Consider the following 27,890-nt stretch of genomic DNA (forward strand, 5'->3'; position numbering starts at 1 on the left):
CTCAAAATGAAGCGGATGGACTAGAAGATATTTTACAAGGTTCACAGTAGAACCACTTTTTTTAAGAGAAAAATAAATAAAAAACAGGCAATGACGCGTTTCGGGAGGTGCCCTCCCTTCTGATCTGAGGAAAGGAGGGCACCTCCCGAAACGCGTCATAGCCTGTTTTTTATTTGTTTCTCTTAATAAAAGTGGTTCCACTGTGAACCTTGTAAAATATCTTCTAGTCCATCCTCATCATTTTGAGGGAGCCGCAGGGCCATCGCTTAAGGGTTTCTCTCTCCAGTTTCTCCCACTCTGCATCCAGGCCAGCAGCCCTGCTGGACCCTGCAACCCAAGAGGCAAGCAGCGGCTACATCTCCACTCAGTACCCCATTATCACTGGGGTGATAGGCTTGCTTTTATCATACATAAGGTGAGCAGCCATCTATACGGTCCTTGGGCCTATCCTCTGACCTCACTGCTCCTGCTACCAAGGGTAATGCACTAGGCACTGGTATCAGTCTTTTTTCCTTTTTCTCCAAACAGATCTCTATACATAGCTGGAAGAAGGGCATCGGTCTCATTGCAGGAGAACGACTCCATTATAAGTCTACGATACCCAACTACTGCAATGAGATGGATTGAGCATTGAGCTAAAGAGTCACGTGCCTGTCATGCACTATTCCTGTCCATATCTAGCCACTGATTAACATTTGACTTGTCTGCATGATATGTCAAAAGTTTTTTTTTGTTTTGTTTTTTAAGATAAAGTATATCATTTATTGATTTGTTTACTTGTTTTTTTTTTTTTGGGGGGGGGGGGGGGGAAGAAATGTGACAAGAACATATCCTAAAATGCCCAATTTTGGGACAGATTTATGAAACTGAAAGAAAAACCCTCTTTGTTGCTCATATCAGCCAATCACAGCACAGCTTTCATTTCAAACTCTGCGCTAGAAAAATGAGAGCCAAGCTCTGATTGGCTGCTGTGGGCAACCATTATTTGCTTATGACTGTCAACCAACTTTAGTTAAAGGGTTATCTAGGAATAGAAAAAACAGCACCATATCTGTCCTCAGGTTGTGTGTTTTATTGCAACTTGTCTCCATTCACTTCATTGGTACGGAGCATCAGTACCATACACAACCTGAGTACAGGTGTGGTGGTGTTTTCAAAGAAGTCAGCTCTGTTTTTTTTTTTAATACTGATAACCCCTATAATATATAGAGTAAACTACCTTTCTATTAAATACTGTATGGATATACAGGGTACTATGAAGGCTACCTCACAGATACCAACATGTCTGGAAGAACAGCTCTATGCACAGAGAAGTTTTTATGGTCAAAAGGACAGAAACAACGGAACCCTACATACCCAGTTATAAGTCAAGGGGTCTGTCTGGCACCATGGATCCTAGAATATGTCATAGTTTCTGATTATGAATGCAATGTTTCCCAACCAGGGAGCCTCCAGCTAAGGCAAAACTACAACTCCGACAACAGCTGGAGGCCCCCTGGTTGGGAAAAACTGCATCCATAACTAGAAACTAGTTGGGAAACACTATATTAATGGAATGCAAATGTGAACACAGCCTTAGTGAGATACAGATGGAAGAACATAAAAGCCCTAAGATTGGAATGGTTTATCTGAAAGAAAAATAACACTTCAAGCTTCTCAATGTAAAAAATATAAAACTTTTTATCTATAAAAATAGGTTTTGCAAAGTCTAATCCAAATTAAGGATGCAATACCTGTCAGTACCATTAATACACACCTCTACTTATAAACCATTGTTTCCCAACCAGGGTGCCTCCAGCTGTTGCAAAACTACAACTTTTAGAATGCCTTTGGCTGTCGGGGCATGTTTGGAGTTGTAGTTCTGCAACAGCTGGAGGCACCCTGGTTGGGAAACTGCAAAAAACGTCAGAGGCAACAATAATGTACTTGTAGGGGACTTTGGCTAGTTACTCAGAAGTTAAGGGAAGCTTTTTATCAGGTAGCGTACCTCTTCAAATCCCATTTCAAATAAACACTCCACAGCACCTGGGACTGGCAAGAGTCTGGTGGAAAATGCTGTGTTCCCAATTCTTATAGATCGGTACTTTTCTTCATTTGGACTCCTGTGGGAATAGGATTCAGCTGTTAGGACATATACATTCCATGGATCATTCCTATGTTTTATAGCTATGATAGTGGGGGGTTCCCCAGCCGTATATATCTATCATGTTTATTTAACAGAGAGAGGTACATGAGGATCACAACTAGAGATGAGCGAACTTACAGTAAATTCGATTCATCACAAACTTCTCGGCTCGGCAGTTGATGACTTATCCTGCATAAATTAGTTCAGCCTTCAGGTGCTCCGGTGGGCTGGAAAAGGTGGATACAGTCCTAGGAAAGAGTCTCCTAGGACTGTATCCACCTTTTCCAGAGCACCTGAAAGCTGAACTAATTTATGCAGGATAAGTCATCAACTGCCGAGCCGAGAAGTTCGTGACGAATCGAATCTACTGTAAGTTCGCTCATCTGTAATCACAACCCCCATAATGATAGTCGGCCTCCTGGAGAGATATAACTAGCTATCTGTCACATGTCTCACTCCCCACCTCCATGCTGTGCATACACGCCCTATACTGTATATACATACCAGCCTGTCAATTACCCCTATGTATAACAAAAGAGAAGATACAGCTCCTGGACACAAAGGAGAGGGAGGATTGCACTTGTGTGTATATCACATACCTTATATACTCGAGTATAAGCAGAGTTTTTCAGCACAATTTTTCGTGCTGAAAACGCCAAACGCCCCCCCTCGGCTTATACTCGAGTGAACTCTCCGCCTGTCAATCCCTTCATCAGTGGTCTTCAACCTGCGGACCTCCAGATGTTGCAAAACTACAACTCCCAGCATGCCCGGACAGCCATTGGCTGTCCAGGCATGCTGGGTGTTGTAGTTTTGAAACCTCTGGAGGTCCGCAGGTTGAAGACCACTGCGGCCTTCGTCATCATCCAGCCCCCCCCCCCCCTTTTTGTTTTGTACTCACCTCCCCTCAGCGGGAAGTTAAGGTGAGCTGGTCCAGGGCATCTATGCTGCAGGGACCATCCGGTGGGGAGGATTAGTCGTTGCAGGCTGTCCATTTTCACCGGGGGGGGGGGTCTCTTCTCCACGCTCTGGGCCCGGCCCTGGAATAGTGACGTTGCCTTGACCACGACGCACAGGGACGTTCATGCGCATGAACGTCCCTGTGCATCGTCGTCAAGGCAACATCACCGGTGAAAATGGACAGCCTGCAACGACTAATCCTCCCCACCAGACGGTCCCTGCAGCATAGATGGCCCGGACCAGCTCAACCTTCCTTCCCACCGAGGGGAGGTGAGTACAAAACAAAAGGGGGGGGGGGGGGGGGCTGGATGATGACGAAGGCCGCAGTGGTCTTCAACCTGCGGACCTCCAGAGGTTTCAAAACTACAACACTCAGCATGCGGGCTTGCTGGGAGTTGTAGTTTTGCAACATCTGGTGGTCTGCAGGTTGAAGACCACTGATGAAGGGATTGACAAGCGGTGATGATTACATGGGAGGGATGATGACAGGGTGATAATGATGAGGGTGTTAATGACGGGGGTCTGGATGATGACAGGGGGGATGATGTATTTCCCACCCTAGGCTTATAGTCGAGTCAATAACTTTTCCTGGGTTTTTGGGGTAAAATTAGGGGCCTCGGCTTATATTCAGGTCGGCTTATACTCGAGTATATACGGTATGTGGGGGTCCTCAAGAACGAAAGTCCCTGCCTGCAGTGGCCCCCGTTCTGGCTAATAGAAGGTGGCTCCACAGACTAAGAACAGAGCCCTTAAAATGGCACCGCAGCAAAGAGAAGACTACACATTCACCGTCTATTAATATGAAGGTGACAGGGGATCCTTATATACAGGAGTGGTTCCCCGGGATACATTAAAGGACACCAATGTCTGATCACTGGGTAGCAAAATCAGCTGCAGAAAACATGAAGCAGATACTATATGTGTGAACGAACCCTAAAGGTTTATTCACGCGGTCTGATTTTATTGAGAACTTGCAGCGTGTTTTCCGCTGCAAGTTTAAATGGGGACATGAATTTCCGCTGCAGAATATGCGCCGCAGACCCCATTGACCTCATTGATGACAAGTCCGCAGACCCAATTTAATTCAATGATGACCCATAGAGCCCATTAACTTCAATGATGACAAGTCCCCTTTAGGGTCTGTGTGAATGAGTCCTAAAGGGTCATGACAGTGCGTACATTTCCACAGAAATTCTGCAGAGGAAATGGTGCAGCAGAAAGCCACTCTGCTCGGAAATTTTGTAAGTGTGAATTGACCCCTACTGTTTGACGCTTATTGTACTTGTATTTGTGTATCGAGATGTATTTAACCCTTTACAACGCTCAGCTCCCTGGAATTAAGGGTGCTATAAAAATAACTATTAATCATCATCCTCAAAGGGCTTCCAGGGGCAGACATACACGCAGCAAACATGGAAGATCTCAAATGCACAGTCAATTCTTTGCCAGGAGTTGGAGAAAGGGTAGATTCACGGGTAGATTTACACTACTAGAGATGAGTGAAGTTACAGTGATTCGATTCGTCACCAACTTCTCGGTTCGGCAGTTGCTGACTTCAGCTGCATAATTTAGTTCAGCTTTCAGGTGCTGCGGTGGGCTGGAGACTCTCTCCTAGTACTGTATCCACCTTTTCCAGCCCACCGGAGAACCTGAAAGCTGAACTAATTTATGCAGGCTAAAGTCAGCAACTGCCGAGCCGAGAAGTTCGTGATGAATAGAATCACTGTAAGTTCACTCATCTCTACACACTACGTTCACAACCTTGTTAGTCGTATCCGTCAGCAACCCCATAGCTTTCTATGGCTGAACAGAGTCATCTAGTGACTCTTAAAGAGGTACTCCACCCCTAGACATCCAAAGGATAGGGGATAAGATGTCTGATCGCGGGGGTCTCACAGCTGGGGACCTCCAATCTCGGCTGCTGTACCCCAGACATCCAGTGCACAGAGCGAACTTCACTCCATGCTGGATGACTGGCAATGCAGGGCGAGGTCTCGTGACATCACGGCCACGCCCTCTCTATTCAAGCCTATAGGCGGGGCCATGACATCACGAGCCTCCGGAGCTGCACCCGACGCTAAACGAACGCTGGGTGCAGCAGGGGGATCATGGGGGTCCCTAGCGGCGGGAGCCCCACCACCAGACATATTATCCCCTATCCTTTGGATAGGGGATAAGATATCTTAGGGACGGAGTACCCCTTTAAGGACATATGCAGACCCCAAGAAGAAGCTGCTGTGATTTTGAAATAGTGCATAAGCCCAGAACTAGGTGACTCAGTTCAGCCATAGAAAACAATGGGATCTGCTGCTCCCATTAACAGTATATGGACGCGATAAACGGGCACGAATATACAGTGGTCCCTCAAGTTACAATATTAATTGGCTCCAGGATGACCATTGTATGTTGAAACCATCGTATGTTGAGACCAGAACTCTATGGAAACCTGGTAATTGGTTCTGAAGCCACCAAAATGTCATTCAAAAATAGGAAAAAGTGAGGATTAAAGATAAATAAGTAGATAACTAATATAGATAAAGCAAATCCTTACATATAAAAGAAAGAAATATCTGCTGGGAGCTGTAAATTACTGTCTATGTCAGTGTTTCCCAACCAGGGTGCCTCCAGCTGTTGCCAAACTACAACTCCCAGCATGCCCGGACAGCCAGAGGCTGTCCGGGCATACTGGGAGTTGTAGTTTTGCAACAGCTGGAGGCACCCTCTTTGGGAAACACTGGTCTATGTAGAGGACAGAAGCTTCTTCAGAGACCTGTACAGAACACACAATGTCCTAAAAAAAAAAAAAAAAAAAAGGAGCAGGAGCAGCTAACCCTGGCACAGGTAAAGAGTAGAGATGAGAGAACTTACAGTAAATTCAATTCGTCACGAACTTTTCGGCTCGGCAGTTGATGACTTATCCTGCATAAATGAGTTCAGCTTTCAGGTGCTCTGGTGGGCTGGAAAAGGTGGATACAGTCCTAGGAAAGAGTCTCCTAGGACTGCATCCACCTTTTCCAGCCCACCGGAGCACCTGAAAGCTGAACTAATTTACGCAGGAAAAGTAATCAACTGCCGAGCCGAGAAGTTTGTGACAAATCGAATTTATTGTAAGTTCGCTCATCTCTAGTAAAGAGTACAGAACATGTAATACCTCCCTGTACTGTAGGGGGCGCTACCAGACACCAGTCAGTGCATGCACATTAGGAATACACGGGTTTTACCAGTGAAATATCCATTCTGATTGGTCTGTTCTTCCAGCCATTGACACATTTCGCAGATTCCATAGCATTGTATGTTGAGTCTGGCTTCAAGTTACAATGGACCAGAAAAGACCATTGTATGTTGAAACTATTGTATGTTGAGGCCATTGTAAGCTGAGGGATCACTGTAGTGTGAACCTACCCTTTTCACACAAATGAAAGCCATATCCCCCATAATACCAATCACTCACCATAATAAATATGGATAGGAGTGTGTATTGTCCATGTATAAATAACTGGAATCCTTGTCCTATAGGGGAACATATAATAGGGGAACATATAGGGCTATGGTCTCCTTTATCCCCAAGTAACCAGAATGAATGAGAACTCAATAGTAACATGAAGAATACACAGGCTACTCCTCCTGAGGCTCTGATGACGTCATGCCCGTACACCCCTCCGCTTGTAGTGATGTCACGGCCCCGGTACTCACCGCAGGATGTTGTCGGCATAGGTAAGAAGCAGCTGGGAGGCGTCCATGAACACCTGGCGCCCGTTCTGGCAGAGCTCGGTGACGGCGGAGGAGTCAGTGGAAGCCATGACTGGGAGCCCGGTGCGGCACACGGCGCAGGGCCGGATGTGAAGACAAAGCCGGAACCAGCCGGAGCCCCGGCCTCCATCCCTGACTGTACGTATCACGTAGAACTACGACTCCCACCATCGGGGCTGTCAGGACATGCTTGAAGTTGCAGTCTGGTCACGTGGTTAGTAGTGGTAGGTGACAGCATTGTACGGCTCTCCAACTGTACTACAGCCCCCATCATCTGGAGAACACTATGGAATGATAGACTCCTAGTCTGCAGGCTTTCAAGGTGACTCTTGGTATTCTTAGGGGGACATAGGAAAAGGAAGGTCCATAGAGAATAATAGAAATGTAATATTAGAATTAGAGAAACAACTATTTGCTATATCTAATAAACCTTTATCCGGCATACTCTCTAATCTCAGGGACATTGTTTAATATTTACATTAAGTGGAATTATTACTTTTCTGCAGAATGACAAAATGGAATGCCCATAGACTATAATGGGAGCAGAACTATAATGTGGAGTCTGAACAATTTAACATATCAAATACATCTTTAGCGGGAATATTCTTCATATTCAGTGGGATTATAATTGGTCTCTATGAAATGACAAGGACTAGTGACGTTGCCTTGACGACGACGCACGGGGACGTTGCGCATGAACGTCCCTGTGCGTCAAGGCAACGCCACTAGTCCGGGGCCGGGCCCGAAGCGCGGAGAAGAGCCCCCCCCCGGTGAAAATGGACAGCCCGCAACGACTAATCCTCCCACCGGATGTTTCCTGCAGCATAGATGGCCCGGACCAGCTCACCTTAAAGGGGTAGTCCAGTGGTGAAAATCCTAAGGATAGGGGATAAGTTTGAGATCGCGGGGGGGTCCGACCGCTGGGGCCCCCAGCGATCTCTCAGTACGAGGGCCAGGCTCTCCGGCCAGATAGCGGGTGTCGACCTCCGCACGAAGCAGCGGCCGACACGCCCCCTCAATACATCTCTATGGCAGAGCCAGAGATTGCCGAAGGCAGCGCTTCGGCTCTGCCATAGAGTTGTATTGAGGGGGCGTGTCGGCCGCTGCTTCGTGCGGAGGTCGACACTCCCCCTTCCCGCGGGCTGTCGGGGCTCCGTATCTGGAGGTCCGCAGGTTGAAGACCACTGATGAAGGGATTGACAGGCTGTGATGATGAAAGGGGGGGGGGGGGGATGATGACGAAGGCCGCAGTGGTCTTCAACCTGCGGACCTCCAGAGGTTTCAAAACTACAACTCCCAGCATGCCTGGACAGACGATGTCATCCAAAAATAGGAAAAAGTGAGGATTAAAGATAAATAAGTAGATAACTAATACAGATAAAGCAAATCCTTACATATAAAAGTAATAAAGATCTGCTGGGAGCTGTAAATTACTGTCTATTTCAGTGTTTCCCAACCAGGGTGCCTCCAGCTGTTGCAAAACTACAACTCCCAGCATGTTTTGCAACAGCTGGAGGCACCCTCTCTGGGAAACACTGGTCTATGTAGAGGACAGAAGCTTCTTCAGGGTCCTGTACAGAACACGCAATATCTTAAAAAAAGGAAAATGGAGCCGCCCTCACCTGATGCCCAAAGGAGCAGCTAACCCTGGCTCAGGTAAAGAGTACAGAACATGTAATACCTCCCTGTACTGTAGGGGGTGCTACTAGACACCAGTCAGTGCATACGCTTCAGTAATACAGGGGCTTTACCAGTGAAATATCCATTCTGATTGGTCAGTTCTTTCAGCCATTGACACGTTTCGCAGATTCCATAGCATTGTATGTTGAGTCTGGTTTCAAGTTCCAATGGTCCAGAAAAGACCATTGTATGTTGAAACTATTGTATGTTGAGGCCATTGTAAGTTGAGGGGTCACTGTAAATCTGTGTTATTTAGGAAATTAAACTTTACCACAAATGTTTGCTGGGTAGAGTAGCACATTGTAAAATGAAGATTACCTGGGATTATACTAAGAGACTGGCAGTATGGAATCCCTATGGACTGTAATGGGAAGCAAAATGTGATTTGGAGCCTAAACCATTTAACATATCAAATTGACCTTTACCACAAGTGTTCCCCGGGTCAGAGTAGCACATTGTAAAATGAAAATGACCGGGGATTATATCTGTTTATTATAGAAAGCAAAGGTGACTGAAAAAATGGAATGCCCATAGACTATAATGGGAGCAGAATTTGATGTGGAATCTGAACCATTTAACATATCAAATAAATATTTAGCGGGCATACTCTTAGGACGGTATGAGGGCTCATTTTTTGCACCATCATCTGTACTTTTTATCGATACCACATTTGCATATATAAAAACTTTTAGATCATTTTTAATAAATTTTTTTTTATAAAATGTGACAAAAAAGCAGCATTTTTGGACTTTTTTATTTTTTACATTTACGCCATTCACTGTACGGGATCATTAACATTATATTTTTATAGTTCGGACATTTACGCATGCAGCGATACCAAATATGTTTATAAAAAAAATGTTTACGCTTTTTGCGGGTAAAATGGGAAAAACAGACAGTTTTCATTTTTATTGGGGGAGGGGATTTTTCACTTTATTTTTAGTTTTTATCTTTACATTTTTCAACTTTTTTTTTTTTACACTTTTTATGTCCCCATAGGGGACTATCTATAGCAATCCTTTGATTGCTAATACTGTTTAGTGCTATGTATAGGATATAGCACTGATCAGTATTATCGGTGATCTTCTGCTCTGGTCTGCTCGATCTCAGACCAGAGCAGAAGACCCCAGGAGACAGCCGAAGCCAGGTGAGGGGACCTCCGGCTGCCATGCTGGATGATCGGATCGCTGCGGCAGCGCTGCAATTGTAAAGTTATTCTGCATACATTAATCTATAATATATCAAAAGTTTTTTGATGAGAGGTACCCTTTAATGACAGGTACTTTTTAAGGTTCATAATGTTGTGCGTTTAGAGATGGTATTCTGTGTACCTTGGTTGTAACAAGTGGTTATTTGAGTTACTGTTGATTCTCTGTCATCTCGAACTAGTCTGCCCGTTCTCCCTTGACATCATCAAGGCATTTTCGTCCACACAATTGCCACTCAATGGATATATATACAGTTGAAACCAGAAGTTTACATACACTATATAAAAAGACACATATACATGTGAAATCACATGCATGAAATCAGAATAAACCTTACCCGTTTTAGGTTAAACAAATGTTTATATATTCCAAATGCCAAAATAATGAGAGAGAGAATTTTTAAGTCATTTTTATTACTTTCTGCAAAGTCAAAAGTTTACATACACTAGTATTACTATGCCTTTAACCCCTTAACGACGAAGGACGTATATTTACTTCCTACTCCGGCTCCCGCGATATGCCGCGGGGTCACGTGGTGTCCCCGTGTCATATCGGGTTGGTCCCAGCGGCTATCAATGGCCGGGACCCGCGGCTAATACAGGACATCACTGATCGCGGTGATGCCCTGTATTAACCCTTCAGACCCGGTGATCAAAGCTGACCGCCGCGTCTGAAGTGAAAGTAACCCGGCTGCTCAGTCGGGCTGTTTGGGACCGCCACGGCGTCCCAAACATCTTACAGGACAACGAGAGGGCCCTTACCTGCTTCCTCGGTATCCGATCGACGAATGACTGCTCCATGCCTGAGATCCAGGCAGGAGCAGTCAAGCGCCGGTAACACTGATCACAGGCGTGTTAATACACTCCAGTGATCAGCATGAGAGATCAGTGTGTGCAGTGTTATAGGTCCCTATGGGACCTATAACACTGGAAAAAAAAAGTTTAAAAAAATTAATAATAAAGGTCATTTAACCCCTTCCCTAATAATAGTTTGAATCACCCCCCTTTTCCCATAAAAAAAATAAAACAGTGTAAATAAAAATAAACATATGTGGTATCGCCGCGTGCGGAAATGTCTGAACTATAAAAATATATCGTTAATTAAACCGCACGGTCAATGGCGTACACGTAAAAAAATTCAAAAGTCCAAAAAAGCTTATTTTGGGTCACTTTTTATACCATTAAAAAATGAATAAAAAGTGATCAAAAAGTCCAATCAAAACAAAAATGGTACCGATAAAAACTTCAGATCACGGCGCAAAAAAATTATCCTCATACCACCCTGTACGTGGAAAAATAAAAAAGTTATAGGGGTCAGAAGATGACATTTTTAAACGTAAAAATTTTCCTGCATGTAGTTATGATTTTTTCCAGAAGTACGACAAATTCAAACCTGTATAAGTAGGGTATCATTTTAACAGTATGGACCTAAAGAATAATAAGGTGTAATTTTTACCGAAATATGCACTGCGTAGAAACGGAAGCCCCCAAAAGTTACAAAATGGCGTTTTTTTTCGATTTTGTCGCGCAATGATTTTTTTTTCCGTTTTGCCGTGAATTTTTGGGTTAATTGACTAATGTCACTGCAAAGTAGAATTGGTGACGCAAAAAATAAGCCATAATATGGATTTTTAGGTGCAAAATTGAAAGGGATATAATTTTTAAAAGGTAAGGAGGAAAAAACAAAAGTGCAAAAACTGAAAAACCCTGCGTCCTTAAGGGGTTAAATAATTTGGGACAGCCCATATGATGATTTAATTAGATACACACCTGTGGATGTATTTTAATGCACACCAGAAACACATTGCTTCTGTGTGTGCCATCATGGGACAGTCTAAATAAATCAGCCAAGATATCAGGAAGAGAATTGTGGACTTGCACAATTCTGGATCATCCTTGGGTGCAATTTCCAGATACTTGCAGTTGCCTCGTTTATCTGTACAAACAAGATGGGAATGTCCAGCATGTGCATATCAACCCAAGAATAAAAGCAAAAGACCTTGTGAACATGCTGGCGGAAGCTTGTAAGATTGTGTCATTACATACAGTGAAACGAGTACTTTATCAACATGGGCTGAAAGGCCACTCTGCCCGGAAAAAAGCTAGATTAATGTTTGCAAATGTACATAGGTACAAAGACCTACATTCTTGAGGCATGTCCTGTGGTCTGACGAAACTAAAATTTAACTGTTTGGTCATAATGACCATCGTTACGTTTGGAGGAAAAAGGAAGAAACTTGGAAGCCTAAGAACACCATCCCAACTGTGAAACACGGGGGTGGCAGCATCATGTTGTGGGGTTGTTTTGGTGCAGGAGAGACTGGCACTTCACAAAATAGATGGCATCATGAGAAAAGAAGATTATGTGGCAATACTGAAGCAACATCTCAAGACATCAGCCAAGTTAAAGCTTGGCCAGAAATGGGTCTTCCAAATGGACAATGACCCAAAGCATACTGCCAAAGTTGTTACAAAGTGGCTTAAAGGGGTACTCTGGTGCCAGAAAGTTAAACAGATTTGTAAATCACTTCTATTAAAAAAAATATTAATCCTTCCAGTACTTTTTTAGGGGATGTATACTAAAGAGAAATCCAAAAAAGAAATGCATTTCCTCTGATATCATGACCACAGTGCTCTCTGCTGACCTCTGCTGTCCATTTTAGGAACTGTCCAAAGCAGGAGAAAATCCCCATAGCAAACATATGCTGCTCTGGCCAGTTCCTAAAATGGACAGCAGAGGTCAGCAGAGAGCACTGTGGTCATGACATTAGAGGAAATGCATTTCTTTTTGGATTTCTCTTTAGTATACATACAGCCCCTAAAAAGTACTGGAAGGATTAATATTTTTTTTAATAGAAGTGATTTACAAATCTGTTTAATTTTCTGGCAACAGTTGATAAAAAAAAAATAAAAAAATAAAAGTTTTCCATGGTTAACCCCTTAAGAACTCAGCGTTTTCCGTTTTTGCATTTTCATTTTTTTCCTCATCACCTTCTAAAAATCGTAACACTTTCAATTTTGCACATAAAATTCCATATGATGGCTAATTTTTTCCGCCACCAATTCTACTTTGCAGTGACATTAGTAATTTTACCCAAAAATCCACGGCTAAACGGGAAAAAAATGCATTGTGCGGGACAATTGAAGAAAAAATGTAATTTTGTAAATTGGGGGGGCTTCCGTTTCTACACAGTACATTTTTCGGTAAAAATAACATCTTATCTTTATTCTGTAAGTCCATACGGTTAAATTGGTACCCTATTTATATAGGTTGGATATTGTCGTACTTCGGAAAAAAATCATAACTACATGCAGGGAAATTTATATGTTAAAAATTCTCATCTTCTAACCCCTATAACTTTTTATTTTTCCGCGTACGGGCTGGTACGAGGACTCATTTTTTGCGCCGTGTTCTGAAGTTTTTATCGGTACCATTTTTGTATTGATCTGACCTTTTGATTGCTTTTTATTCATTTTTTTTCATGATATAAAAAGTGACCTAAAATACGCTGTTTTGGACTTTGGAATTTTTTTGCGCGTACGCCATTGACCGTGCGATTTAATGAACAATATATTTTTATAGTTCGCACATTTCCGCACGCGGCGATACCTCATATGTTTATTTTTACTTACACAGTTTTTTTTTTATGGGAAAAGGGGGGGGGGGTGATTCTAACTTTTATTTGGGAAGGGGTTAAATGACCTTTGTTAACTTTTTCTTTTTCACTTTTTTTTTTTTTGCAGTGCACACCTATAGCACTGCACACACTGATCTCTTATGCTGATCCCTACAAAGCCATAGCTTTGCATGGATCAGCGAGATAGGGGCTCGATTGCTCAAGCCTGTAGCTCTGGCTTGGAGCAATCAAACCCCAATCAGACGCCGCAGAGACAGGTAAGGAGACCTCCGTTTGCGTCCTAGCTGATCGAAACATCGTGATTTTATCGCTATGTCCCGATCAACCCGACTGAGCTGCCGGGAAGCGTTTACTTTCACTTTCAGATGCGGCGGTTAACTATCGGTGCCGCGCGCTGTTAGCCCAGGGTCCCAGCTGTGAATAGCAGCCGGGACTGACCCGGTGTGATGCGGGGTCATGGCGTGACCCCGTTTTAAACACCGGGACCGGGCTCAGGCCGTACAGGTACGCCCTGAGTCCTTAGGAGGTTAAGGATAACAAAGCCAATGTTTTAGAACTGCCTTCACAAAGCCCTGATCTCCATCCTATTGAAATTTTATGGGTAAAGCTGAAAAGGCCGGTGCGAGCAAGGCCTCCTACAAAGAAGGCTCAGTTACACCAGTTCTGTCAGAAGGAATAGGCCTAAATTCCTACCAACTATTTAGAGAAGTTGTGGAAGGACATCCAAAACGATTGACCCAAGTCATACATTTTAAGGGCAATGCTATCAAATACGAATGAAATGTATGAAAACTTTCGACTTTGTAGAATGTAATAAAAATGCCTTAAAAATTCTCTCATTATTGTGGCACTTGTCAAATTTAAATAATTTGGGTAATCCTAATTGACCTAAAATGGGTAAGGTTTATTCTGATTTCATATCAGCTAAGAAAAATAGGCATATGTGTCTTTTTTTATATAGTGTATGTAAACTTCTGGTTTCAACTGTATGTGTTTCAACTGTATGTTAAATATATATTTAATCTAACCATTATCTGTAAACCCAAGAGATGGTTGAGGATGAAAATCCTAGTAGATCAGCAGTTTCTGAAATATTTTGACCAGCCGGCCTGGCACCAACCATGCCATGTTCAAAACCACTTAAATCCCCTTTCTTCCCTATTCTGATGCTTGATTTGAACTTTGCTCAAAGTTGTCTTGACCAAGTTTTCTTGATCTACGTGCCTAAAATCCATTACTTTGCTGCCTTGTGATTGGCTGATTAGCTATTTGTGTTAATGAGCAATTGAACATGTTTACCGAAAAAGTGGCCAGTGAGTGGGAATTGCACAGGTACACAAATCACTCATTGAGTAGGTGAAGATGTAATATGGGTTATAGCATATCGGGTTCATAACTAATGGATTACGATGCCAGTGGTAAACGAACTCACAACATTCCTGTCAAATAACAGGAAAGTAAAGGGAAGTAACAGCTCTTCAATATGATAGAGAGTAATTGTAGATATAGAAGACAGGAAGAGAGAGGCGGAAGGGATAATAGTCTTTGATCCAGGGCATGATTTTCATTCGACACATAATCTATATACATCAGAGCTCTTAAAGTAGTGGTAACCATAGTAGTGCCATATCTTCAGAAACCTAGGTACCTTGTAAGGAAGCTGTAAGGTCTTCCATTCTCAGGATTTTCTGGACTTTGTTGAGCCAAGTCAAAAAGGTTGGGCAACTTGTTTGTTTCAAGAGAGCAGGAATACATCTCATTATGTCAACCAGATTTCGTACCACTTAGCGCTTGTAAGATGAAATAGGAATATCGCACTTATGTAATAGGTACAAGGAGATCTGGGAATTTCATTATATGTAAACTTGTAGGCCAAACGCCATACCTCAATCGATATGTCAAAGAGCACAGGAAACTTCCAGAAGGCTAAATGGGTGTGCCAACCTCCGTACCACATCTCCAGCATATCATTGAGACAAATGGAATTAGTGTTTGAATGATACAGTCATGGCCGTAAATGTTGGCACCCCTGAAATTTTTTGAGAAAATGAAGTATTTCTCACAGAAAAGGATTGCAGTAACACATGTTTTGCTATACACATGTTTATTCTCTTTGTGTGTATTGGAAGTAAACCAAAAAAGGGAGCAAAAAAAGCAAATTGGACATAATGTCACACCAAACACCAAAAATGGGCTGGACAAAATTGACACCCTTTCAAAATTTTGGAAAAATAAGTTTGTTTCAAGCATGTGATGTTCCTTTAACCTCTTGGGGATGCAGGGCGTATGCATAGGCCCTGCATCCCCGATCCTTTAGGACTCAGGGCGTACCTGTATGCCCTGGTCTAGTATAACAGGTTTAAACCATTCTCATCAGCGGAGAAGGGGTTAAACCCCGTGAGTCCCGGTTTCTACAGGCCGCCAGGACCCACATCTAATGCCGGACATGGCTGATCGGGGTGATGCCCAGCATTAAGCGTTTAGATGCCGCAATCAAAGTTGATCGCAGCGTCTAAAATGAAAGTAAAAGAATCCCGGCAGCTCAGCGGAGCTGATTGGAACTATCGCAACAAAATCGCAATGTCCTGATCAGCTTACCGGACGACGGGAGGGTCCTCACCTGCCTCTCCGTTGTCCGATTGGCGAGCTATTGCTCCATGTCTGCGCAGCAGGCTAAAGCAATAGAGCACCGTTTACACTGATCAATGTTGTGCAATGGCATATCATTGAATAGTATATGCAATCAGAAGATTGCATGTTGCAGCCCCCTATGGGGGCAAAAAAAAGTGTAAAAAAAAAATGTAATAAAAGTTAATTAACCCCTTCCCTATTAAAAGTTTAAATCACCCCCCTTTTCCTTGGGAAAAGGTGCCCTTCCAATAAGAGAGACCTGGAGCAATTTGCAAAGGAAGAGTGGTCCAACATTCCGGCTGAGAGGTGTAAGAAGCTTATTGATGGTTATAGGAAGCGACTGATTTCAGTCATTGTTTCCAAAGGGCGTGCAACCAAATATTAAGTTAAGGGTGCCAATAATTTTGTCCAGCCCTTTTTTTGAGTTTGGTGTGACATTATGTCCAATTTGCTTTTATTCCTCCCTTTTATGGTTTAGTTCCAATACACACAAAGGGAATAAACATGTGTATAGCAAATCATGTGTTACTGCAATCCTTTCCTGTGAGAAATACTTAATTTTCTTGAAAAATTTCAGGGGTGCCAACATTTATGGCCATGACTGTATATTTTAGACCAATGATGTGACTGGATCCTGAAATCGGAATAGTTGCTCTATGGGGAGTCGTCACCTTGACTTGGCAACATTGGCAAGTTATGGTCCTACAGAATTTCGTGGACAGACCATCTTTGTGATTATCCTGCTTCTGTGGGGAGAGATGTGAGGACAGAGTTTCACCAATACGGTCAAGGCATGTTTTATGCAAGCAACACGGATGCCCATATAAATTGACACCACCACTGACTCCTCTTATTAAATTTAACCAGATCATTTTACATACATTGCTTTGCCATAGCTTTAATCACATTGCTTTTACCACAGTATTATTCAGACAAGTATTAATGTAACAAACATGTTTTTATTCCTTTTCTTCAGATCTGCTGATAACATCGGAAATCCTCAATGAACATTCAACTTCAACGAGTCCTAAGAATGGGCGACATCTGCCCCTTATTGCTGAAACACCTAAAAATCTTTACTCTACATAAAAGATGTATAAGTCTTAACAGAGTTCAGAAGTGTCAACGAAGAGTAGTCATAACTGGTGTTGGTATCGTATCACCTGTTGGCACTGGCACTCAATTGGCATGGCATAATCTGATTCAAGGTAAAAGTGGAATAGTTGCTCTAGAAGGGAAAGAGTATGAAAGTATTCCTTGCAGAGTCGCTGCTCGTGTTCCAAGGGGTCATCGAGATGGAGAGTTTTTTGAAGAACGGTATGTTTTAAAGTCGGAGCTAAAGACAATGTCATCTGCTACAATTTTCGCTTTAGCAGCTGCCGAGGAAGCAATAAATGATGCCAACTGGTTTCCAAAGACTGAAGAAGAACAAGGGTCTACTGGTGTGGCAATAGGCATGGGAATGGTTCCTCTTGATGTCATTACAGACACTGCCATGTTACTTCAGTCAAAGGGGTACAATAAAATAAGTCCCTTCTTTGTTCCTAGGATCTTAGTCAATATGCCTGCAGGACACATCAGTATTAAGTACAAGCTTAAAGGACCGAACCATGCTGTTTCAACAGCTTGTACGACAGGAGCACACGCTATTGGAGACTCATTTCGATTCATCACTCATGGAGATGCTGATGTTATGTTGGCTGGAGGGACAGAAGCTTGTATTGGCCGTTTGTCACTTGCTGGATTTGCAAGAGCGCGAGCACTGAGTACTAGCTATAACACCACTCCACAGAAAGCTTGTCGGCCTTTTCATCCTGAACGTGAAGGTTTTGTGATGGGAGAGGGAGCAGCAGTGCTTGTATTAGAAGAATATGAACATGCAGTGGCAAGAGGTGCCAAAATGTATGCTGAGGTACTAGGCTATGGATTGTCAGGGGATGCATGTCATATAACTGCTCCAAGTTCTGAAGGCGATGGGGCATTCAGGTACAGTTTATTATTTTAAACACCTATATTATCTTTGTGATTAAAATCTACTAAGACTCCCTGCTGTGTGGCCAGAGCTTTTACTGTAAGTAATAACATTTTAACACAGTCTCAGATGACAGAGATGAAATGGATAAAGGGTCTGGAGTTCTGGCTCAGTTCATTAGCTAAGCCAGACCTGTCATGGCTGACCTATTCCCTCTCCCACTGTAATCTTCTGGCTTTACCTGGCTTCTGAATGGCAAATGTTCCTAAATATTATGTATGTGCTCTACTAATTAGAGAAATTTGAAAGTCTGGAAAACCTGGATTGTAATGTCTGTGGTACGACTATCAGTTATTAGTTTTCATCCAGAGATATTACTTATAAACAGTTGAATAGAAAATGTAACACCTTCAAAAATTTATAGGAGTGTCATTTGTTTTAACCCTCTGGCTGAGCATGCTGGGAGTTGTAGTTTTGCAACAGCTGGTGGCACACCCGGATGGAAAACACAGCTCAACTACCTATTGCCAACTGTACTAGGGCAGAGAGAAACTGCCTTTACTGCTATACTCGAACACAACTCGGACACATGTGTAAGTAAAGTGGGAGCCATTACAGGAGTACTCCGGTGAAAAACTTTATTTTTTTTTTTAAATCAACTGGTGCCAGAAAATTAAACAGATTTGTAAATTACTTCTATTAAAAAAATCTTAATCCTTCCTGTACTTATTAGCTGCCGAATACTACAGTGGAAATTATTTTCCGTTTGAAACACAGAGCTGTCTGCTGACATCATGACCACAGTGCTCTCTGCTGACATCTCTGTCCATATTAGGAACTGTCCAGAGTAAAAGGAAATCCCCATAGCAAACATATGCTGTTCTGGACAGTTCCTAAAATGGACAGAGATGTCAGCAGAGAACACTGTGCTCGTGATGTCAGCAGAGAGCTCTGTGTTTCAAAAAGCAAAGAATTTCCGCTGTAGTATTCAGCAGCTAATAAGTACAGGAAGGATTAAGATTTTTTAATAGAAGTAATTTACAAATCTGTTTAACTTTCTGGCACCAGGTGATTAAAAAAAAATAAAAAAAGTACCCCTTTAAAGCAGACCTATCATAAAAAAAAAACCATGGGTGTAAATAAGCACATGGCTAGATAGGGCTAGTCATCATAATTTCAGATTGTATCTCTTCCTTTCCAGTGCTGAAATATAAGACTTTTTGTTATTATACAAATGAGGCTCAAAAGCCCAGGGGGTATTCCCCAGCACAGCAAGTACCCATGTAAGGCCAGCCCATGTCCTCTTGAATATATATACTGGCTTGCTTGCATCCACTGACTCCATTTGACTGACAGCCACTAGATAAAGAGGACATCGGCTGGACTTACTTGGGCTCTTGCTGTACAGGGAAATGCCCCTTGGGCTTGTGAGTATCATTTGCAACAAAAAGGCTTACTGTATTTTTCGCCGTGTAAGACGCACTTTTTCTTCCCCAAAACTGGGGTGGGAAAAGTTGGTGCGTCTTATACGGCAAATACACATTAAAACCTGTCCTATCACAGCGGTCCCTGCGGCCATCAACGGCCGGGACCCGCGGCTAATACAGGACATCACCGATCGCAGTGATGCCCTGTATTAACTTTTCAGATCAAAGCTGACCGCCGCATCTAAAGCGAAAGTGACACTAAGCTCTTCGGGATCCCCTGCATGTCCGGCACTCTCCTTCGTCGCCATCACGTCATCGAGCACGCCGTCCCCTCATCCAATAGGAGCGGCGTGCGTAACGGCGTGATGGCGGCGACGGATAGCGAGGATACCAGGCAGCAGAGACGTTCCAGAGAGACGGGGACACCCTGGGGATGCGGCGACAGCGATAGAGGGCGACATCCAGGGCAGCGGTGACTGGTCCGGAGCGGCGGGGACACGTGAGTATTACCTCCTATACCAGTGGTCTTCAACCTGCGGACCTCCAGATGTTGCAAAACTACAACTCCTGGCAAGCCCGGACAGCCAACGGCTGTCCGGGCATGCCGGGAGTTGTAGTTTTGCAACATCTGGAGGTCCGTAGGTTGAAGGTTCAGAATCTTTTTTTTTTCTTCTAGATTTTCGTGCTTTAAAATTGGGTGCATCTTATATGCCGGAGCATCTTATATGGTGAAAAATACGGTACATCTTGCCACTGGAAAGGACTATAGAGCTAAAATAAGGGTATACCCAAATCATGATGACTAGCCTTATCTAGCCATGTGCTTAGCCATTTACAACCCTGCTTAGCAAGCTGCACATGGTTCTGCCTGAGCATGCGGGAATAAAGCGAAGGGGAAGCAAAATACCAGAGACAGGGCCCACAGCTGCTAGTGCTTTAGAGGGTAAAGGATGCCAGGTTTGACACTATTCACACTTTTTTTTATAGTCCCCACTGTTAACACAGCTCCTTTCATAATCCAGTTAATTTTCCTCTGGTAGGTTGCTTGAATCCATTGAAACAAATACAAACCCCTATATTTCAGTAAGGGGTGTCCTGATTGGCATACTGTAAGAACGAATGTGATCAGGGCCCCTTAAACTTTTTAATAATGTAAGAAACTCACAGACTTGGGGGTGACCACTGATCCTCTTTCAATAAGTGCAACAAAAGTACCGTATTTTTTGTCCTATAGGACGCACCAGCGTATAAGACGCACCCAATTTATAGGTGCAAAATCTAAAAAAATTAAGATTTTGAACCCAATAGTGGTCTTCAACCTGCAGACCTCCAGATGTTGCAAAACTACAACTCCCAGCATGCCCGGACAGCCGTTGGCTGTCCGGGCATGCTGGGAGTTGTAGTTTTGCAACATCTGGAGGTCCGCAGATTGAAGACCACTGCATAGGAGGTAATACTCACGTGTCCCCGCCGCTCCGGACCCGTCACCGCTGCCCTGGATGTCGCTCCATCGCTGTCGCCGTGTCCCCGTCGCTCCGGAACGTCTCTGCTGCCGGCCGGGTATCCTTGCTCTCCGTCGCCGCCATCACGTCGTTACGCACGCCGACGCACGTACTCGACGACGTGATGACGAGGAAGGAGAGCGCCGGCCATACAGGGGATCCCTGAACGGAGAAGACACCGAGGAGGCAGGTAAGGTCCCTCCCGGTGTCCTGTAAGCACTAACCCGGCTATTCAGTCGGGATGTTCGGGACCGCCGCGGTGAAATCGCGGCAGTCCCGAACAGCCAGACTGAACAGCCGGGTTAGTGTCACTTTCCCTTCAGACGCGGCGATCAGCTTTGATTGCCGCGTCTGAAGGGTTAATACAGGGCATCACCGGGATCGGTGGTGTCCTGTATTAGCCGCGGGTCCCGGCCGTTGATGGCCGCAGGGACCGCCGCGATAGGTGTGTGTATTCGCCATATAAGACGCACCGACTTTTTCCCCCCAGTTTTGGGGAAGAAAAAGTGCGTCTTATACGGTATGTGTTAAAATATACCATACAGGTCACCAAATTCTCCCATTGTTTCATCTGCAAGACATGGGTGGTGTTGGGGTCTTGCATCGTGGTACCCTCTGAAGTTTTGTCTGTTATAGCGGTGCCAGCCACATTGTTTATGCTCATCCAGAAGTACAATAGATCATTGCTTGCATTCCCTTGATCTTGTACAGCCCAGGTGCACCACATTCATTTTAGTTTGCTTTTCCACTTGACCAACTGACCTGAACATCTTTTGCATTTCAGAAACACTGCTCTCATTTAAAAGTTTTATATGCGAGCTGTCCAGAACTCCGTGGTCCTAGCACAATCCATATTCCATCACCTAGTCTTGTATATCAGCCAATGCATGCGGATTTCTGTTGTTTCTATGGCAACAAGGTTTTCATTCACTGTTTTTGAGATTTTTTTTTTCCATTTTAATTGGCTCTGTTCTTTTTCATGGTTTGTGGAGCCTTTCCTAGTAACCGCAGCAGAATACAAAATGCGCTTATCAAAAAGCGCTGGTTTCTTGGAACAGATTGTAATCTTCACCAAGGAATAAATCTATACCTCTAAGTATCTGTGTAGTGAAAGCCTCCAGCAGATCTCATTTTGAAGGAGCAGTGACTTTAGAAACCCATTGTTCACTTCTCTTTCAGTCACAGTCCAATTTCGGAGAGGCGAATGTGAAATAGTTTACAGTCTGGTGACACACATGGATCCACGGCTGGATAATGTGCACATTATATTTGGCTTCTCTGAGGAAATCAGACCCTGGAAAAGAATGTATCACTTTTTCAGTGCCTTTAATAAGAGTTATTCAACTATGTTGGATGTCATAATCCATTGTTATTGTATTTTGTAGGAAATAAAATCTAAAGCTGTAGATCACTGGTCTCTAACCTATGGCTCGCCTGTTGCAAAACTACAACTACCAGCATGAATGGACAGCCAACAACTTGCTACACATTGACCAGTGAGTTGGGAATTTCTGGTATAACCTCTGTGACCACTGGCATCGTCATTTGCATTTCAGTAATGCTTTCTGTCCCCCACTAAATATATAAAGCATGTCTGGCCCATGTATATATTTGTACATTTTACTGTGATCCAGTTTTGTCAGACAGCTCCCCAAATGTTTTTTTTTTTTGGGCATCAGTGTCTGATCGGCAGGGTTCTTACACCCGACACCCTCGCCAATTAGCAGTTGCTTCGGCACATACACCATAAACTAGTGGAAAGCATATGGCTCTGTTCGCTGCCTTGGCATTGGTTACTGCAGCATAGCTTCCTTTTGAAGTGAATGGATGCTGCTCTGTTGAACAGCTGATAGTCAGGGATGCCAGGTCTCATCACCCTGCCAATCAGACAGTGTTAACTGCCCAGTAAATAAATAAGAGTAAAAAAAAACTTGTTGTCAGAAACTTCAGCAAATAGTGTTTGGCTATATTCAGCAGCTCTCATAGAGAATGCTCCATTCTGACTGTGGTCCATATTCTCAGGATCGCAGGGGGGCCCCAGCAGTTGGACCCACCCACTATCAGCTTGTTATCTCCTATCCTGTCAGATGAGAACGCCCCTTTAAGCTGACACTTCCTGTTGTATGTAGATCATTTTCAGGCAGTCTCCTCCTTATCATTATAGATGGGAGTACAGTGAGCGGTGACACCAGTAAATAGGTAAAATAGTTGCCAGACTGTACTGATAATCTTCTGAATGCATCACCGCAGTCCTCCTCCCCATGGCAACATGTCTATGGGTATGCTGTAGCGATACTTCCCTCTAATGTTCTCGTGGCAGTACTGTTGGCACGGTACCCTGACACTACACTGTCTGCGGGAAAGGGATTGCGGAGATTCAAGACTCTTCTAACCGGGACCAGGAAGTCCTGACTTCAGGGCAGGCAGATGTACAGAGCAATGAGTCTCTTCCTGTGAACAAGTTTACACATGACCTGCATTATCTGTGGCCGTCCTGGGGAGGGGTATCCTCCTTTGTTTAAGGCTACCTAGCTACGGGAATAACCAGTTTGCTACTTTTTCTTTGGAGTAGGAGATTGTTTTCGGCATGCTAATGCATTCCAACAGTAGGCATGTGCTATATTTTCTGATCTAGCTCTTTACATTGGTCTTGAGTTGTATTTGTATATATGGATCCTTGACTCAGGTAACAGTATATATGTGGGACATAGGAACACTGCCTGGGGGCCCGTTATATTGTTCTGAGATAGTTAAACATTCCCCAGTGTTCATACAAAACTATTTGTATTCTATCAGATACTGCAGTTCATTTGTATGATCTTTAACCCTTATTTCTGAGTATATTTTATTGTTTTTATTTTCCCTTTTGTGTGAATTAAAAAAAGATGTGATATTGTTTATTGTATACAAGTTTACTGTTCTATCTCTTTCTGGGTATACAATATTTACACCAAAGATACTTAACGGCCGAGCTCATAGCAATATGTCACCAAAAACAATACACCAGTCACATTACAAAACATATCAACACTTTATTATTCACGATATAGTTAAAACATATACAGATAGCATAAAAGGAGAAGAGATGGCACAAGGATACTAGAGATAAAGAAAAAAACGGAGGTGCTGATCACAAATGTGCATACAAAATGGCGTCCAGAATACAGAGTATTAGGTGTATCCCAGTGAAAGGAACACATACAATCAATTGCTTGTAGGCTTTCACTGTGATACACCTAATACTCTGTATCCTGGACGCCATTTTGTATGCACATTTGTGATCAGCACCTCCGTTTTTCTATGTCTGTAGTATCCTAGTGCCACCTCTTCTCCTTCTTTTATGCTATTTGTATGTGTTTTGTACTATATCATGAATGTGACTGGTGTATTGTTTTTGGTGACACAAGGAGTATACAATGAGGGACATTTATCAATGTTTGCTTATGTATTCTTTTTTTTTAGTAATTTTTTCCTTACTTTTTTTTTGCTTATGTGCGACGTATTTATCAACTGGTTTCAGCCTGTTGATAATTTTCTTTCACGTAAGCAATTTTTCCTTTTTTACTTTGGTAGTAGCTTTTTCTGCTCCATGTTTGAGCTGGAGTAAATTTAGTCAATTTTTAACGCTGTTGCGACTTTTTTTTGCGCAGTTGCGACTTTCGCAGTTAATAAATACCTGACTACCCGTAGTCCATTTTAAAATTATTACTACATAGTAAATTTTAGGAAAACTTGCTTTTCTCGCTTTCCAGTCAAAATGTCGCACGAAAAATCGTGTAGTCGCAGTTGCGACAATTTTGCGACAATTATAGTAAAGAAAACCTGACTAAACCCGTTGATAAATGTCCATAAATATGTAGATAAGGAAGGATATTCATCAATAGCTGAAGCTCATAGCTTAGCCTCACCTCCTGTACTATGACCTGCATAGATCACAGAGCATGCCTAGAAATGATTCCCATTCTCAATCCCTTCTCAGTGGTCTTCAACCTGCGGACCTCCAGATGTTGCAAAACTACAAACCCCAGCATGCCCGGACAAGCATGCTGTCCAGGCATGCTGGTTGTTGTAGTTTTGAAACCTCTGCGGCCTTCATCATCATCCAGCCCCCCCCCCCTTTTGTTTTGTACTCCCGTCCTCTCGGTGGGAAGGAAGGGTGAGCTGGTCCGGGCCATCTATGCTGCAGGGACCGTCCGGTGGGGAGGGTAAGTCACCGGGGGGGGGCCTCTTCTCCGCGCTTCAGGCCTGCCCCGGACTAGTGACGTTGCCTTGACGACTGGGAGTTGTAGTTTTGCAACATCTGGAGGTCTGCAGGTTGAAGACCCCTGATGAAGGGATTGACAGGCGGTGATGATGAAGGGGGGGGGGGGGGGGGGGATGATGACGAAGGCCGCAGTGGTCTTCAACCTGCAGACCTCCAGAGGTTTCAAAACTGCAACTTCCAGCATGCCTGGACAGCCAATGGCTGTCCGGGCATGCTGGGAGTTGTAGTTTTGCAACATCTGGAGGTCTGCAGGATGAAGACCACTGATGAAGGGATTGACAGGCGGTGATGATGAAGGGGGGGGGGGGATGATGACGAAGGCCGCAGTGGTCTTCAACCTACGGACCTCCAGATGTTGCAAAACTACAACTCCCGGCGTGCCTTGAAGACTGGGAGTTGTAGTTTTGCAACATCTGGAGGTCCGCAGGTTGAAGACCACTGATGAAGGGATGGACAGGTGGTGATGATGAAGGGGGGGATGATGACGGGGGTCTGGATGATTACATTGGGGGATGATGTATTTCCCACCCTAGGCTTTTAGTCGAGTCAATAACTTTTCCTGGGTTTTTGGGGTGAAATTAGGGGCCTCGGCTTATATTCGGGTCGGCTTATACTCGAGTATATACGGTAGACCATAAATTAATTTTAAAGACATGACTATACTAGTCTCTTGTGTTACAGAGAAAAAATAAAAAATAATTGAGCACCACCAACATTATTATTAACAATGTTTTTTTTTTTTTTTTTTTTTAACCAGGTCCATGAGAGCAGCCATTATGAATTCCAAGTTACAGATAGAAGATGTGACTTATATTAATGCTCATGCCACCTCCACCCCTCTTGGTGATGCTGCAGAGAACAGAGCTATCAAAAGGCTGTTTGGAGAACACGCATATTCACTGGCGGTATCTGCAACTAAAGGAGCTACAGGTCACCTGCTTGGTGCGTCAGGGGCTATTGAAGCAGCATTTACAGTTCTGTCATGTTATCATGGAACAGTACCACCTACTCTGAACCTCGACAGAACAGAGCCTGAATTTGATCTTAATTATGTCCCTCTTAAAGCACAAGAGTGGAAACCTGGGAAGAGGCATGTAGCTTTGACTAACTCATTTGGCTTTGGAGGAACTAATGCTACACTTTGTTTTGGAAGAATATGAACATATTCTATATATTTTTGTGTTTGTAGATTACAAAAGTGTAATTTAATTGCAAAAACCTGTTTGTTTGTTTTTTTTCTTTTCCCCTTTCCAAAACTTTCTAAAGGGGTTTTGAGACTGTCAGATTTTGGTTTTCACAAAATTTGCTGCTTCAGTGTTTTTAGTTTATTTTTATTTTTTTAGTGTTCAGCTTCAAGACGTCTGCACTCCGCCCTGGCCTGCTTGATGTCAGCTTTTGGGCCTAATCTTGATTCATGGCAATATATTCTTACCTAATCAGTGCTTGGAGTTTGTCACTATGTCTGTGTTTTTGTTTGTCCTCCTGCTTTTTGAGGATTGACTACAGGTGCTCTATAGGATTGAGATCTGGGAAGTTTCCTGGCCGTGGACCCAAAATTTTAATGTTTTGTTCACCGAGTTAATTAGATATGCTGCAAAAAGCATCGTTTTTTACCAAATTGCTCATGGATCATTCGCAGAAGATGCTTTTGGAGGATGTTTTCATACTATTCTTTATTCAGTGTTTTTAGGCAAAAGTGTAAGTGATAAAAAGCAACCAGACATATGAATGCTGTCAGGATGGTTTACTGTTAACATGACCCAGGATTCATTGTAGTGCTCGCTTTTTCTTTCTTTTAATTGCCCCAAACAGGGTAAAGAGGGTTTCATCAGAGAAATGTACAGGGGTTATCCAGGAATAATAAAAAATAAAAATTAAAAAAACTGAGCTAATTTCTTTTAAAAACCCTCCCTGTCTGCCTCCAGGTTGGGTGTGGTTCTGCAGCTTAGTTCCATTGAAGTGAATGGAGCCAAATTGTTATACCACACCCAACCTAGAGACAGACTGAGAGTGGATTTTAAAGAAATTAGCTCTGTTTTTCTATTCCTGTATAACCTCTTTAACTTTATTCCAGTCCTATCCATGTAGCTCCTGGAGAATGACAGTCTGTCCTTTTCTTGGAGAGAAGTGGCTTCTTTGCTGGCCTTCTTGTCATCAGGCCAGGCTCGGAAAGCTTTCGCTTCACAGATGCACCGACACCTACCTGCTGCTACTCCTGAGCGAGCTCTGCATTGCTGTAGAACTGATCCCATTGCTGAATACTTTTTAGAAGACAGTCCTGGCAGTTGAAGGTATCTACACATCCTCCCAAGAGCAGCTTCTTCAATCTATCCAGTAGCAATGATTCAGTGGTGATGAACAATGCTTTTTCCACCATGGCGGAGCACCATGCCATCAGGTAAATGCGAACCTGTGGTCAATCCTTAAAAAGCAGATGGACAAACAATCACAGAAATAGTGATAAATTCCATGCACAGAAGAGGCAAGAATTGGTTGCCATTAGTCAGAATTTTGGTCCAGAGGTGAGGGCGAAGTGCAGAAGTCTTGAAAAAGGAAAGTCAACACTGTAAATGTTAAGTGTTTGCATAAACTATTATTATTTTTTTTTTTCAATAAAAGCTTAGACACTTCTGAAATGCTTATAATTTTCTTCAGCATACTGTAGAAACAACTTACTTCAAAGAAGCAGACAATCGGCACAGCTTCCCAGCTTTAAAAATCTTGATGGGCTCTG

At 43.3% G+C, this 27,890-nt stretch overlaps 2 protein-coding genes across 8 annotated transcripts in view; one reads left to right on the forward strand and one right to left on the reverse strand.

Annotated features, from left to right (window-relative positions):
• Window positions 1-6,908, reverse strand: part of NGLY1 (N-glycanase 1) — a 44,800-nt gene extending 37,892 nt beyond the window's left edge. For 2 of the 3 annotated variants that reach the window (XM_056520009.1, XM_056520008.1), the window contains exons 1-2: window positions 6,779-6,908; window positions 1,988-2,102 (exon numbers count right to left, since the gene is read on the reverse strand). In XM_056520009.1, the coding sequence (XP_056375984.1) occupies window positions 1,988-2,102; window positions 6,779-6,885 (222 nt within the window). In that variant the 5' untranslated portion in view covers window positions 6,886-6,908. Of the gene's footprint in view, window positions 1-1,987; window positions 2,103-3,026; window positions 3,112-6,778 lie in introns of those variants that run through there. The other variant, XM_056520010.1, reaches the window with a different exon arrangement.
• Window positions 3,252-27,840, forward strand: OXSM (3-oxoacyl-ACP synthase, mitochondrial). 5 transcript variants are annotated; one of them, XM_056520015.1, is made up of 3 exons: window positions 3,252-3,355; window positions 16,968-17,977; window positions 25,914-27,840. In XM_056520015.1, the coding sequence occupies exons 2-3, from the start codon at window positions 16,995-16,997 to the stop codon at window positions 26,314-26,316; spliced, it is 1,386 nt and encodes a 461-aa protein (XP_056375990.1). In that variant the 5' UTR covers window positions 3,252-3,355; window positions 16,968-16,994; the 3' UTR covers window positions 26,317-27,840. The 5 variants fall into 5 exon arrangements, with proteins under 5 accessions (XP_056375990.1, XP_056375989.1, XP_056375988.1 ...); XM_056520014.1 differs by lacking the exon at window positions 3,252-3,355 and adding an exon at window positions 6,835-6,973; XM_056520013.1 differs by lacking the exon at window positions 3,252-3,355 and adding an exon at window positions 6,927-7,059.
• Window positions 27,841-27,890: the final 50 nt, after the last annotated feature.

This window comes from Hyla sarda, chromosome 5 (assembly GCF_029499605.1).
Source record: "Hyla sarda isolate aHylSar1 chromosome 5, aHylSar1.hap1, whole genome shotgun sequence".
NCBI classification, from domain to species: domain Eukaryota; kingdom Metazoa; phylum Chordata; class Amphibia; order Anura; family Hylidae; genus Hyla; species Hyla sarda.